This window comes from Rana temporaria, chromosome 7 (genome assembly GCF_905171775.1).
Source record: "Rana temporaria chromosome 7, aRanTem1.1, whole genome shotgun sequence".
Taxonomy (NCBI): domain Eukaryota; kingdom Metazoa; phylum Chordata; class Amphibia; order Anura; family Ranidae; genus Rana; species Rana temporaria.
In genome coordinates this window covers 93,172,056-93,185,894 of record NC_053495.1, presented here as the reverse complement: position 1 = coordinate 93,185,894, position 13,839 = coordinate 93,172,056, and the positions used below count along the sequence as shown (strand labels likewise).

At 45.8% G+C, this 13,839-nt stretch overlaps 1 protein-coding gene across 1 annotated transcript in view; it reads left to right on the top strand.

Annotated features, from left to right (window-relative positions):
* Positions 1-13,839, top strand: part of EP300 (E1A binding protein p300) — a 97,621-nt gene that overhangs the window by 70,608 nt on the left and 13,174 nt on the right. The window contains 5 exon segments of the mRNA XM_040361022.1: positions 8,462-8,529; positions 8,612-8,762; positions 9,987-10,133; positions 10,216-10,329; positions 10,943-11,108. Of these exon segments, the coding sequence (XP_040216956.1) occupies positions 8,462-8,529; positions 8,612-8,762; positions 9,987-10,133; positions 10,216-10,329; positions 10,943-11,108 (646 nt within the window).

Genomic DNA, 13,839 nt, shown 5'->3' with positions numbered 1-13,839 from the left:
GGCTGTGAGGGGGGGCCTTCTGAGGTCTTTTTAATGCCTCAGGTCCGGTGTGTATAGCGGGGGCTGTGTGATATGTGTGCTGCGCTGGGATGCTGTGTCTCTGGGGGTGTTTTAAACTTCATATGGTCGGCGGTCATTTTCCTGTAGTCCTATGGTGTTTTTTTCCTCATACGGCGGCCATCTTGGATTTCGTTTGGCCTCTAGCGGTCGTTTTAGCGCTGCAAAAAGACCACAAATCTCCCTGAGGTGACAGACGCAGCGCAGCCGGGTACAGTGCACACCTCTGATCAGTATCGGCTCACGCTACACCGGGTGGGGTGGTGAGTTCCCTGGGGGCCTCTACCTTTGTTTTTAGCAGCCAGGAGGTGGTTCTGCCTTGCAGTTCAAGGTGACACAGTGGTGGGGCATTATGGAGCCTGAACTGGGTACTTCTGCCCCAGCAATGCCTGAGTTAACCCTTGGTGCCCCTCCCCCTGCCACATCTGTTGAGGCAATGTCGGCTGTCCTAGAGGCGTTTCTCGCCAGGTTTGAAGCAGCTGCTGGCCAGAAGGGGGGTAAAAAGCGCCCCCTCCTGCATTTAAGGACCCTGCTGATAGGAGAGTGGAGGCTGTGGCCCGCTCCCTCTTCACTGTCGTGGGTTCGGCTGTGAGGCCGGTTCTGGAGCTGGAGGAACATGATGCTTCCGAGACCTGTAAGGACCTGGCTGAACAATTGGTTCAGGGTCTGAAGTTCGTCTGTGAGTCGGTCCTGGATACGCTCCCCTTGCTTTCCAGGGCTTCCGCCTATGCAGTGGTATTGCGCCGCCTTGTGTGGCTGAAATGCTGGTCTGCGGACCAGTCCTCAAAGAAAGCCTTGGTGGATTTGCCTTTTAAGGGTGAGCGGCTTTTTGGGGCATCCCTGGATGACATCATTAAGGATGCCACAGGTGGTAAGAGCACACTGCTCCCACAGTCTGGGAAGGGCAAGGAGCCTCGCTGTAAGCAAGTGCCCTCCTTTAGTACCCCAAAACGTTTTTTTCGTGCGCGCGGCGGGGAAAGGTCCGCAAGGTGCTAAAGCCCCCACTGTGGGGCAGAAGCGCACCTGGTACCGCAAGCCCAACAAGCCTGCGGACAAACCTGCTTCCGCATGAAGGTCTGCCCCCGCCGGGTCTCGGGTGGGGGGCCGGCTTCGCGAATTCGCGGCTCGGTGAAGGTCTCTTCTTTCCGACCGTTGGGTTTGCGAAGTGGTTGCCTCGGGGTACAAGATAGTTTCTCTCTTGTCCGCCAAACAGATTATTTTCTTCCAACCTCCAGCTTCCTCCAGTTCACTGTCAGGGGCTGTCCAGGATCTACTGGACAGGGGGGCGATTGTACCAGTTCCCTTGTTGGAAGGGTTGCTCGGGTTTTACTCCAATCTGCTAGTGGTCCCCAAGAAGGACGGGGTTCGCCCTATTCTGGACCTCAAGGCCCTCAATTGCTTTGTCAAGGTGCAAAAGTTCAGGATGGAGGCATTTGGGGCACCCAGTCAGCCCAGGGGTGTTGGACTCAGAAGTCCCGCCTACCGATCAATATTCTGGAGCTCCGAGCAATCAAGCTGTGCCTTGCCAGGTGGTCCCTGGAGCTGCAGGGCCGACCGGTCAGGATCCAGTCCGACAACGCCACGGCCGTGGCGTACGTCAATCATCAGGGAGGCACAAGGAGCTCGGCTGCAGCGACGGAGGTTGCGCACATCCTTCGGCGGGCCGAAAGGTCCGTTCCGGCTCTATCGGCCGTGTACATTCCGGGAGTTCAGAATTGGCAAGCCGACTTCCTAAGTGGCACAACTCTGGACCAAGGGGCGTGGTCTCTCCACCCGGAGGTGTTTCAGAGTCTGTGCCAAAAATGAGGCACTCCAGATGTGGACCTTCTAGCTTCCCGTCTCAACCGGAAGGTGCCACTGTTCGTGGCCAGGTCGAGAGACCCGTGGCCGGACGCGTCAGATGCGTTGGTGGCTCCTTGGGGTCACTATCGCCTAATTTACGCCTTCCCTCCTCTGCAGCTTCTTCCTCGCCTGCTGCGCAGAGTGGAAGCCGAAGGGATTCCAACAATCCTGATCGCCCCCGATTGGCCGCGCCACTCCTGGTACGCGGACCTTGTGCGTCTGGTGGCAGACGTCCCCTGGCGTCTACCCCTGAGAGAAGATCTGTCGCAGGGTCCGATCTTCCATCCTGCTTTACAGTCGCTGGCTTTAACGGCGTGGCTGTTGAGAGCCAGGTACTGAAGGACCGGGGCCTGACGGGCTTGGTGATCTCTACTATGCTGCGTGCACGGAAGTCTACCTCACGTAGGATTTACCATTGTACGTGGAAGGCCTACATCTATATGTGTGAAGAGATGAAGTGGCACCCTCGTACATATGTGATGTCCCGGATTCTGCTGTTCTTACAGCGGGGAGTGGATCAGGCTCTCGCCTTGAGCACGGTCAAGAGTCGAATATCTGCTCTGGCTGTTTACTTTCAGCGTCCCTTGGCAGCGCACTCCTTCATACGCACATTTGTGCAGGGGGTCTGGCATGTGGCCCATCCGGTGCGCCCTCCACTGCCCCCATGGGACTTGAATTTGGTCCTCTCGGTGCTTCAACAAACTCCTTTTGAGGACATTCGGAAGATCCCCTTGATCCCCTTGTTGACTCTGTCACAAAAGGTGATTTTTCTGGTAGCAATTACCTCAATCAGACGGGTGTCTGAATTGGTGGCCTTGTCCTGCAAGGCCCCCTACTTGGCCATCCATCAGGATAAGGTGGTGCTGCGTCCTCTTTTTTTTCCTAAGGTCGTTTCGGCCTTTCACATTAATGAGGACATTGTTCTTCCATCTTTGTCCTCAGCCGAAGGAGGCCATTTTACATTCCCTGGATGTGGTTCGGCCCCTTCGAGTATACTTATCGGCGACTGCTCCGTTCCAGAAGTCGGACTCTCTTTTTGTGTCAGTGACTGGTCCCAGAAAGGGCCTGGCCGTCTCGTTGGCCACCATTTCCAGGTGGATCCGACAGGTTGTGCTTCAGGCCTATGCCCTGAAGGGGCGGGCGCCTCCTTTTCGGGTCACGGCGCATTCGACCAGGGCGATCGGTGCCTCTTGGGCTTTCCGTCATCAAGCCTCTGTGTTGCAGGTGTGTAAGGCGGCGACCTGGTTGTCGGTCCACACTTTCTCAAAGTTTTACCAGGTGGATGTGAGTGCATCTTCTGATGCCTCCTTCGGCCGCAGGGTGTTACAGGCGGCAATTTAAGGTTGAAGTTCCTCCGTTGAGTAACTCCGGTTTTGTTTGGGGTGGGGCTGCTGTGTCCATGAACGGAAGAGAAAATAGGATTTTTGTACTCGCCATGAAATCCATTTCTCTAAGTTCATAGACGGACACAGCACCCACCCCTCCTTTGTTTGTACTGCTTGTTACGAACTGAGGCTGCTAGAGCAGGGTGTGGGTTATACCCGGGGAACCACGCCCCCTGGGAGGAGCTGCACTGAGGAAAGGTTGTTAACACTTTAAGTGCTGTATTTCTGCCTAACTCTCCTGGAAGGAAGCGGATATAACCCTACAGTCAAAGGCTGCGGTGTCCGTCCATGAACTTGGAGAAATGGATTTTACGGTGAGTGCAAAAATCCTATTTTTTTACTTTTTGCTGTAATAAATATCCCCCAAAAATAAAACAACTTTTTTTTTTTCCTTCAGTTTAGGCCGATACGTATTCTTCTACCTATTTTCGGTAAAAAAAATTGCAATAAGCATTTGATTGGTTTGCACAAAATTTATAGCGTTTACAAAATAGGGGATAGTTATTGCATTTTTATTATTATTATTTATTACAAATTTTTTCGTGACTGCGACATTATGGCGGACACATCGGACAATTTTGACACATTTTTGGGACATTTGCTATAAAAATGCATTGTTTACTGTGAAAATGACAATTGCAGTTTGGGAGTTAATCACTAGGAGAGTGTTGAAGGGGTTAAGTGTGACCTCATATGTGTTTCTAACTTTAGGGGGCAGGGGCTGGACGTGTGACATCATTGATCGCCTTTCCCTACATCGGGGAACAGACGATCAATGACGGTGCCACTGTGAAGAATGGGGAAGGTGTGTTTACACACACCTCTCCCCGTTCTTTAGCCCCTGGGGGCGATCGGGTCCCGCGGCCGCAGAGCTTCGGACCGGGTCGCGGGCGCGCGACCCATGGCTGGGCACTTAAAGAGGATGTACAGGTATGCGCTTGTGCCCAGCCGTGCCATTCTGCCGCCGTATATCGGCGTTAGGCAGTCCTTAAAGTGGGAGTTCACCCATACTTTTTTTTTTTTACCCTTAGATTCCTGCTCATTTTGTCTAGGGGAATCGGCTTGTTGTTTTAAAATCCGAGCAGTACTTACCGTTGTAGAGAGCGATCTTCTCCGCCGCTTCCGGGTATAGGTCTTCGGGACTGGGCGTTCCTTCTTGATTGACAGTCTTCCGACAGGCTTCCGACGGTCGCATCCATCGCGTCACGAGTAGCCGAAAGATGCTGAGCGTCGGTGCGGCTCTATACTGCGCCTGCACACCGACGTTCGGCTACTTTCGGAAAATCGTGACGCGATGGATGCAACCGTCGGAAGCCTTTCGGAAGACTATCAATCAAAATAGGAACGCCCAGTCCCGCAGCCCATACCCGGAAGCGGCGGAGAAGATCGCTCTCTAAAAAGGTAAGTACAGCTTTTATTTTAAAAAAAACTAGCCGATTCCCCTAGATTAAATGAGCAGGAATCGAATGTTAAAAATAGCAAAAGATACTCTCCATATTTCTGTTAACTATAAAAGATGTAATTTTATCTAGTTAATTACAAACAGGACAAAGATTTAATTCCCACACCTCTGCCAAATAGTGAAAAATCAAGATGTGGAAAACTGTAATAGGGCAACACATTTGAAACTTTTCCTACGTCATCAGTTTAGAGCTGATTGTAAATGAGTGTAGTGGCTGTGTGTATGGTTGCATCAGGTTTTAATTGTAAGAGTACAATGCATGTGTTTGTGTGCGTGTTTTTTTATTATTTTTTTTTTATTATTGGGGATAATCACTCATGCTTACCGTATTTGTTTGTTTTTTTGCTGCATAGTGCACTTTATAATTGTTTCACAACCTTATCTCACATTATCGCTCATTTTGAGTGTTGAGGTCACTTGCTAATGGTTTTTTTCGGGGTAATATAATATTCTTTGGTATTTATTTTGTATGTCAGTGTTGGTTGTGAGGTTCATAGCAGCACACATGTACTTCATATTTAAACTGTGGTGTGCAGCCAATTCTGGACTTGAAGCGCTTGTACAAGCTCTTATGGAATCTGTACGGTCATTGGTTGTTATCCTAGCCTCAGTGAACATCAAAGATGTCTACCTCTATATATTTGCACTTCAGTTGCACTACCTGTGCTTTTGTGGTGGGGGAATATTTTTAGTTTGTGGCTTTGCCTTTTTGCCTGGCCACGGCACTGCATGTATTTATGACAGTGCTGACCCCGGATGGTATTTGCTCTTCTGCGAGCCAGTGGGATTTCCAATCTTGGGATATTTTAGATGATCTGTTCCTGTGGAATCAATGACGAGGTGGTCAGGGCCAGTGTACCACTATTGCACCACTTGGAATATATGGGCTTCATCCTGGACATGACTTTGGCATGAGCTTTCCCCATACTGTGGAAAGGACAGATGGTCTGTAGGCTGGGAAGGATTCCTTGACTCCTGTCAGTTTAGGGACGTGATCGTCAGAGGAAGTCCGGATGCTGATCAATGTTCTGGAGCTCAGGATGATTCAGCTTGTCCTTCAACACTGGAACCCCCTGTTTTGGCTACTGTCAGTCAGGATTTAATCCAGAAATACTTCAGCACTTCATCAAAGGTATTTCAGCAACTTTGTCTTCAATGGGGAACACCAGACTTGTCTCCAAACTGTGTCCAGACTCCACCGCAATCTGGACAGGTTTATGGCCAATTCGAGGGATCTTCAGGCCTTCAAAGTAGATGCCCTAGTCACTACTTTGGAATCAGTAGAACCTGATTTTATGACTCCCTCAAGCTCCTGCCTCATCTGCTTCAGGGACAGGGCTGTGGAGTCGGTAGATAAATACTCCGACTCCTCAGTTTTATGTACTTCCGACTCCGACTCCTCTGTATTAATATGCAAATGTATTTTATACATTCCTTGAGGGAAAGAAACGCAACCTACCACAGGACTACTGGCTGGGAAGCCAACCGTCTACTGTATTGCACAGTTTAAGCAAAAGACAAGCACAATGAAAACAAAGTTTTTATTAATTTTTTTTTTTTGTATTAATCAATCAAGTGGCTGGATAGTAGCAGCAGGCATAAACATCAGGAACAGGATCTTTACCAGTTCAAAAATACAAACCACATTATTTGGTTGTTTTAGAACAAAAACAAAGCTTATCTATAATGAACCAAAAACAAAATCTGTAAAACCTAGAAATGGTTTATATTAATCTTGAAATGTAGTTATAGGCTTGGCAAATGCAAATCAATTCAATGTAGAGTTCTAAGGAAGAGAATTGTCTCTGCCAGATCCTCTTTCATAGAGGCTCTTAAGTCAGACTTTATTATTTTTAGGGCTGAAAATAATCTTTCGACACTGACTTGGGTGGGTGGCATTGCAGTAACTATTCTGGCCACATCACTAACGATCTCTGGATAAACAAGGATGGCTTCTTCAACAGTAAGTTTTGATGAGCGATCATACTTTTCAACTTCTTTTAGTGCTTTATAAAACTCCTGTTGGAATTTTTCCACTCTCTAGTCCTGCAAAAAACATTTATTTAATCCCTTATCAGTGAGAGGCTAGGTTACACATGGACGCTGCGTTCCCTGTAAAAGCAGAACACAACACTATGGAAAGTATAAGTATTGCAGCTCCTAATTGTGCGTTGCGTGCCATATAGTGAAGCACATGAAAAGCATGCTTCTTCACGGTCACTTAACGTGTTCGTTTTGTGGTTACGTGAGGCACTGCATGCATTGGTCTTTATTCTTACAGTAGAGAAGTCATTAATTATAACTTTTTGTGAATTGGGACATTTAAACTTGCTTTTTTTTTAAAAATTCCAATCTAAATTTAGTCGGTGCATTGTTTGCCGACTCCGACTCCAGGTACCCAAAATTTCCCCCGACTCCAACTCCACAGCCCTGTTCAGGGAATAGAGGGGAAGGCATTCCAGTAATTCTCAGTGCACTGAACTGGCCTATGAGGGCATGGAACTCAGTCAGACTCCTAGCAGACTGCCTGTGGCCTCTACCGAACTGTCCCTACTACTGGCTCTTTCAAGGTTCCATTTGCTAACCTGTTTCCTTGTCGCTGGTTTTGACAGCTTGGGTGCTGAAGGATGGGGAACTTGCGAACCCTCTGAATCCCATTTCACTGAAGACCAGAAAACTCTACCATATGTGAAAAGCATACTTTGCTTGGAGAAAAAAGGGAAAGCTTTATCCTATGAAATGCTTTGCTGCAAAGGTTTTATCATTCCTTCAGTCAGGACTAATAAAGAAAGAACAGGTTGCCTGTAGCAACACAGTTGCTAGGTGGATTTGACAAGTCATTTGGGCATATGACCTGAAAGGAAGGGTTTTCCCCTTTCCTGTAAAGGGTTTCTCCCCCTGAAGTGTCGGTGCCTCATGGGCTTTGAACATCAGGCCTCTGTTCCCCAAGTCTGTTTGGCAGCCACCTGGTCTTCTACTCGTACATTCGCAAAGTTTTAACATGTGGATGTTCAGGCCTCTGCAGGTGCAGACCTTGGTCGGAAAGTCCTGCAGTGTGCCCTGTGAGGGCATTCACAGTTATTCCTATCATTCTGTTCAGAGGATTGTTTCTGTTGGGCCTATTTGCTATTGTTTGCTTGCCCCTCATGGGATTGCTTTTGGACACCCCAGTATTCTAAGAATAAACTTCCGTGTGTCTTGTACAACTTGACAGGAAGTAAGAGGAAATTACTTACCCATTGCCATCTTTGCGCAAACTGTCCTTTAGGCCTTTGGGTTGCAGGCAGTCCCATGTTTACTTTGTCCTTTTTTTTTTTTTGGGCATGTTACAATTTATTTGTGTTGCTAGTACTCAAAACAAATTTACTGAGTCCATTGACGGACACCATTCCCACCCCCTCTGTGTTTATGATCATGTTATCAGTATTGCTTTGCTACTGATTGAGGCATGCTGGTAGCAGGAGGGGTTATCTGTGTCCAATTTACCTGTAGGAGGCAATAGAACCTGAAAGAATTTAGGTTTTACAGTACGTAAAAAGAAATTAAATTTGAGCTTAAGATATTTTAAGATGGACACCGCATTAAAAAAAAAAACACATTGCCTTCTTTTTTTGGCAGTCATTAAAAAAAAATGCTGTGCAAGATGTACATGTAGGTAAATACAGATTTGAGGCCAGTTTTTGTTTCTCTTAACAGACTTTTTTTTTTTTTGCAGTTTTGTTTGCGATCGTTGCCTAAAGAAAGGTGGCCAAACCAGAAAAGAGAACAAATTTTCAGCAAAACGTAAGTGCCTTTTGGATTATTAGTTGAATCAGTTCTCAAATATTGAAATATACTAATTTAAGCTATTAAACTTTTTCAACAGGGCTTCCTACCACAAGATTAGGTACATTTTTGGAGAATCGTGTGAATGATTTTCTACGAAGACAGGCTAATCCTGAGGCTGGAGAAGTTTCTGTGCGTGTTGTCCACGTCTCTGACAAAACTGTGGAAGTGAAACCTGGCATGAAAGCCAAGTAAGTAAAGCACCGAGGCCAGATACATCCAGGCAACTAGCATTTCAAAATCTTGGCTATTGCGACCTGTATGAGTTTTCTCTTAGGACAGGTGTGCTTTCATATTAAAACATTTTTTTTTTTTTTTGCCCTATTTTTTTCAGTGAAGCCTCCTGCTTTTATATGTTTGCTATGTCTCATGGCTGATATGGGTAATCGCATGGTTGCAAACCAGTGTGATTGGTTCACAATTGTCATTGAGAGCCCAAGCTGTTGGCTACTAACTGGTCATCAAGCTGAGGAATGTTAATAAACAAATTGTGAGTGAAAAGGCATTAAACCTGTGTTTTTTTTTTTTTTTGTTTCCTTCACATGGCTTTAAAAGATTGTTTTCGCCATACTTATCCTGTGGGTCACAGGAGTTTGCGTAGTTCTGCACCCCTGCGACCCAGATTCAGCTGACACTAGCTGGAGCCCTCTGTCAACTGACATCACAGCCGATTTGGATTTTGTGGACCAACAATGTCAGATTTCATCCAGATGCTTGAACGGCAGCTGGCTCAGCCTCTCGGTGCTTGGCTGAGAGGCTGAGCCAGCTGCTCCTTCCCCCTCCACAGCCCTGCACTCCAGTGAACGCCGGAGGGGCAGAGCAGAGAGGCGGTGACTGTGACGGCCCCTTAGAGTGTATGTCCAGCCAGAAACCTGTTTTAGCTAAAGTGGGGACTAGTTGGGACCATTTTTTTTACTGCTACCAGTGCTTGGATCCATTAGAGAGATTTCTCCTGAATTACTGTACTGATTACTACAAGTTCACTAGGCCGGAAACAAGGCCTCAAAAGATCTCTAATGGTAACGAAGAGGAAAATTAAAAATGCTTTTTACAGTAGGCTGAAGCTAGAACCCTAGTCATTTTTTTAAAACCATGTCCCTGTTTCACATTTCCCCCTCACCAGCTGGAGGGCAATACAACAAAGCTACTATGACTGTAAAAAAACTGAGTTCTAATTCTTTCATTCTCGATTTTAAAACTTGTACAGACCAGGAGCAAAGCTTGAGGAGCTATCGGTTGACATTCGCAAAGCAATACCACTACTACCAATACACTTTGTTTTGTAGCAAGGAAAAGGGTTCCGTGAGGACTTATCACCCAATTTGCATAATTCATGTGAAATAAAAAAAAGCATCCCAGTTTTTAATCTTTCGCATTAAAACAAATTACATTCTGTTTTCCCTTGTTGATTTCAGGTTTGTGGATACAGGAGAAATGGCAGAGTCTTTCCCTTACCGTACAAAAGCCCTTTTTGCTTTTGAAGAAGTAGATGGTGTCGAGTTGTGCTTTTTTGGCATGCATGTACAGGAGTATGGATCTGACTGCCCACCACCCAACCAGAGGTAGGTATACAGTTTACCATTATCATTTCACATAACTTCTCTCAATTCCATATGACTATATTCTATTATTTCCACCTCCTAGGCGTGTATACATCTCTTACCTGGATAGTGTTCACTTTTTTCAACCAAAGAGCTTGAGGACAGCGGTCTACCATGAAATTTTAATTGGATACCTTGAATATGTTAAGAAACTTGGGTAAGTGGTGTATTTTTAAAGCGGGGAGCAACTGTACAGTATAATGTGGATCTATGTAGCCCCAAAAAATTATAGGATGCATTGTGCCCCTAGCATTGCCACACTGACATCACAGAGCTAATTTAGACTCTACATGGATCCCAACAATGTCAGGTTTCCATACTGTTACCCACCCCTCAGTTTATTGCTTGGGGACATCCCATGGTCTGACTTTCTGTACTGTACAATTTAAGATGATTGAAATTCTGACTTACTGGGTGAATTCCATATATTGCCGTATGGTAAACTACATAGGTTCTTCTTACTTGCTACAAAACTGCAGACCCAAGGAGTGGGTGGGCATATATGAGGGTGCAGTGGGGACTGTGCCAGTATCCAATCACTTGAATGTAGTGTCATATAACCTGTGGTCTATGACTTCCTGTCTGCCAAATTATAGAATTTACTGGTGGGTCAAAATTGGCTTTTTGTCCTTTGTCCTTTTTTCTTAAATGTCAACCTTGTTAACATCAGTTACATTTAGAAAACATTTCATGGCTTGCAATTTATATTTGACTAGCTTTACAAATATATCCGCAATAACATGGCAAGGTTTTCCAACATTTCTACACAGGTACACGACTGGACATATCTGGGCTTGTCCTCCTAGTGAAGGAGATGACTACATTTTCCATTGCCACCCTCTTGATCAGAAAATACCAAAGCCCAAACGTTTGCAGGAATGGTATAAGAAAATGTTGGATAAAGCGGTGTCAGAGCGTATTGTTCATGACTACAAGGTAACTATGGATTGTTTTTGTGCGTGCCATTATAACTTCTCTGTATTGTCGTTTTGTAATACTTTAAGTAGAATTAAAGGCACAACTTTTTATCCCTTTTTGGATAAGGGAGGATTTATTTAAAACTCCAGCCAGGTGTTTTTTTACCATCTCTGTTCCATTGGAAAGGATTTCCCTTCACTTCCTATCCTATAGCTAAAACAGGAAGCGAGTGGAAATCCCCTCCCAAAGTGCATCCCTGGTCATCAATGTCACAAACTAGTGTCCCCATTAGAAGATTCCCCCTCACTTTCCCAGTGACAACCCAAAATTTTGGATTTTCTTTTACTTTAAATAACGTTGCAGGACAAATAGGGGGTGAACTTCCCTAACGGGGCACAGACTGCAACAAAGACCCAAGCTCAAACCTGCAAATCAAATTTGTATGATAATAAAATTCCTCCATTAAAATTGCAAGCTTTTAATATTTGAATGTAATTCCAACAGTTTTCAGTTTTTTTAACTAAGCTGCGGTCCTCCAAGAGGAGCTATAGTCTGTAGAAAAAAAAAAATACAAGGACACTTGCCTGTCAAGGGATCCTGCAATGTTGGCACCCCAAGCCAATTTGTTGGCTTCAGGTGCATTGCAAGTGAGGGAAACCAACAGGGAAGGTTTCCTACTGTGAATGCGCAAGTCATGCTGCATCTGGGACGTGTGTGTGTGTGTGTGTGTGTGTGTGTATCTGTCTGTCCCCCAGAAGGGTAAGGGGGGGAGGGGGCCAGAAATGTAGATTGCCAATCCCCAGTCTTACCCAGAAGTGGGAGCGGTACCTGGGGCACCCCCCCAAACAGTGCCAAATGCAACAGTGGAGGGGGGTGGAAAAGCAGAGCTTGCCCCTTTTGGGTGGAGCTCTCTAAGTGAATACCATTTAAATTCTGCCATGAAGAACCTTGTTCAGGCACTCCTGTTTTGGGGTGACAACTGTCTCCACAAGTGTATTTCTGCATCGTCACCCGTGCTTCTTATGGAGATTACAGGTAGCTGTGTAGACACACATTGTGCAGGCATGATCCACACATGTCGCTGAGAAAGGTGGTGCAAAACAGCAGATGCTGCAGAGTGTATATAGGCAGAAAGTGACTGAACAAGGCTGGAGATCACCATCACTGGGATAAAAAAAAGGTGAACATTGCTTTTTATGAAAAAAGGCAATTGTTTGATACACAGTGCTTTAGAACAGTGTTTCCCAACTCCAGTCCTCAAGGCACACCAACAGGTCATGTTTTCAGGATTTCCCTCAGATGAAACGGCTGTGGTAATTACTAAGGCAGTGAAACTGATCAAATCACCTGTGCAAAATAATGGAAAGCCTGAAAACATGACCTGTTGGTGTGCCTTGAGGACTGGAGTTGGGAAACGCTGCTTTAGAAAATGACATGTCTTCTAGTACAGGTTGATAACTTTAAAAATGGCTGGACCTTCTTAAAGGGGTTGTTAAGGTTCGTTTTTTATTTTCTAAATGGGTTCCTTTAAGCTAGTGCATTGTTGGTTCACTTACCCTTTTCCTCTGATTTCCCTTCTAAATGTTTTTTTTCTTTGTCTAAATTTCTCACTTCCTGTTCCCCATCATCCGAGCTGTTCTGGCTGGGGGTTAGTCAGCATGCTCGCCCCCTCCCTTGGGACTATATCCCTGCGGGAAGATGCTGTGAACACCCTAGTGCGCATTTGCCAATGTCATCGTCACATACAGGGGATATCTCCTAAACCAGGCATTTTCAAAGTCCGGCCCACGGGCCAATCACGGCCCTCCTGGTCATTTTGACATGTATGTCTTTTGTGGCCCCAACGAATCCCTGAGCGCCAGGGGCCACAAAAGAAATACATGCTGGCTGCCTTGGAGAAGGCGGGACGAGCGCCCGTGCATACAGGAGTACTTCCTGTTTACACAGCGACCTGTGTAAAAGGAAGTCTAGTTTCCTTCGCTGCCTTTGGACATCTGTTCTGTCCATCACAGGAGGCAGGGCTTTCAATTAAAGAGGCCGCCGATAAAACAGGAAATTCTCCTGTATGTCTGTCGGTGCTTGTCCCGCCCCCTCCCCGTTTCTTCCAATGCTGCCATGAATGCAGACTTACCATTGCAACTTGATTCATTCATCTGCAAGGGGGGTGCTGCACTCAGGGCACTTGTTAGGCTGTATTGATGGGCAGTGACCCTTATTTTGATTCACAGTTCTTTATTTAAAATGTAGGATTTTTTTTTAAAGTGAATGTGCGTGTTATACGCCGATAAATACAGTATATCCAAATAACATGCCTGAGCTCATCTTTACTCACACACACAGTCACAAAGGCAAGAGAATTCTTGTTGGGCATTGTGTATTAGTGCTCGAACGAACACACTTAGACCGAATTTTAATGGGTCACAGAATGTCAGGCAAAATGGTCGGCCCTCCCGCATGTTCACTTCATCAAATCTGGCCATCTATGAAAAAAGTTTGGACGCCCCTGTCCTAAACCGTGCATGTTTAGCAGATATCCTGTTTAGTTACAGGTAAGCCTTAATATAGGCTTACCTGTAGCATAAAGTTTAAAAATAGGGGTTACCACCACTTTAAAGCGGAGTTCCGGCCACAATTTCACTTTTTAAATATAAATACCCCTGTAATACACAAGCTTAATGTATTTTAGTAAAGTTAGTCTGTGAACTAATGTCCGTTTTGTTAGGTTGTTACAGCATTTAGACACTTTATA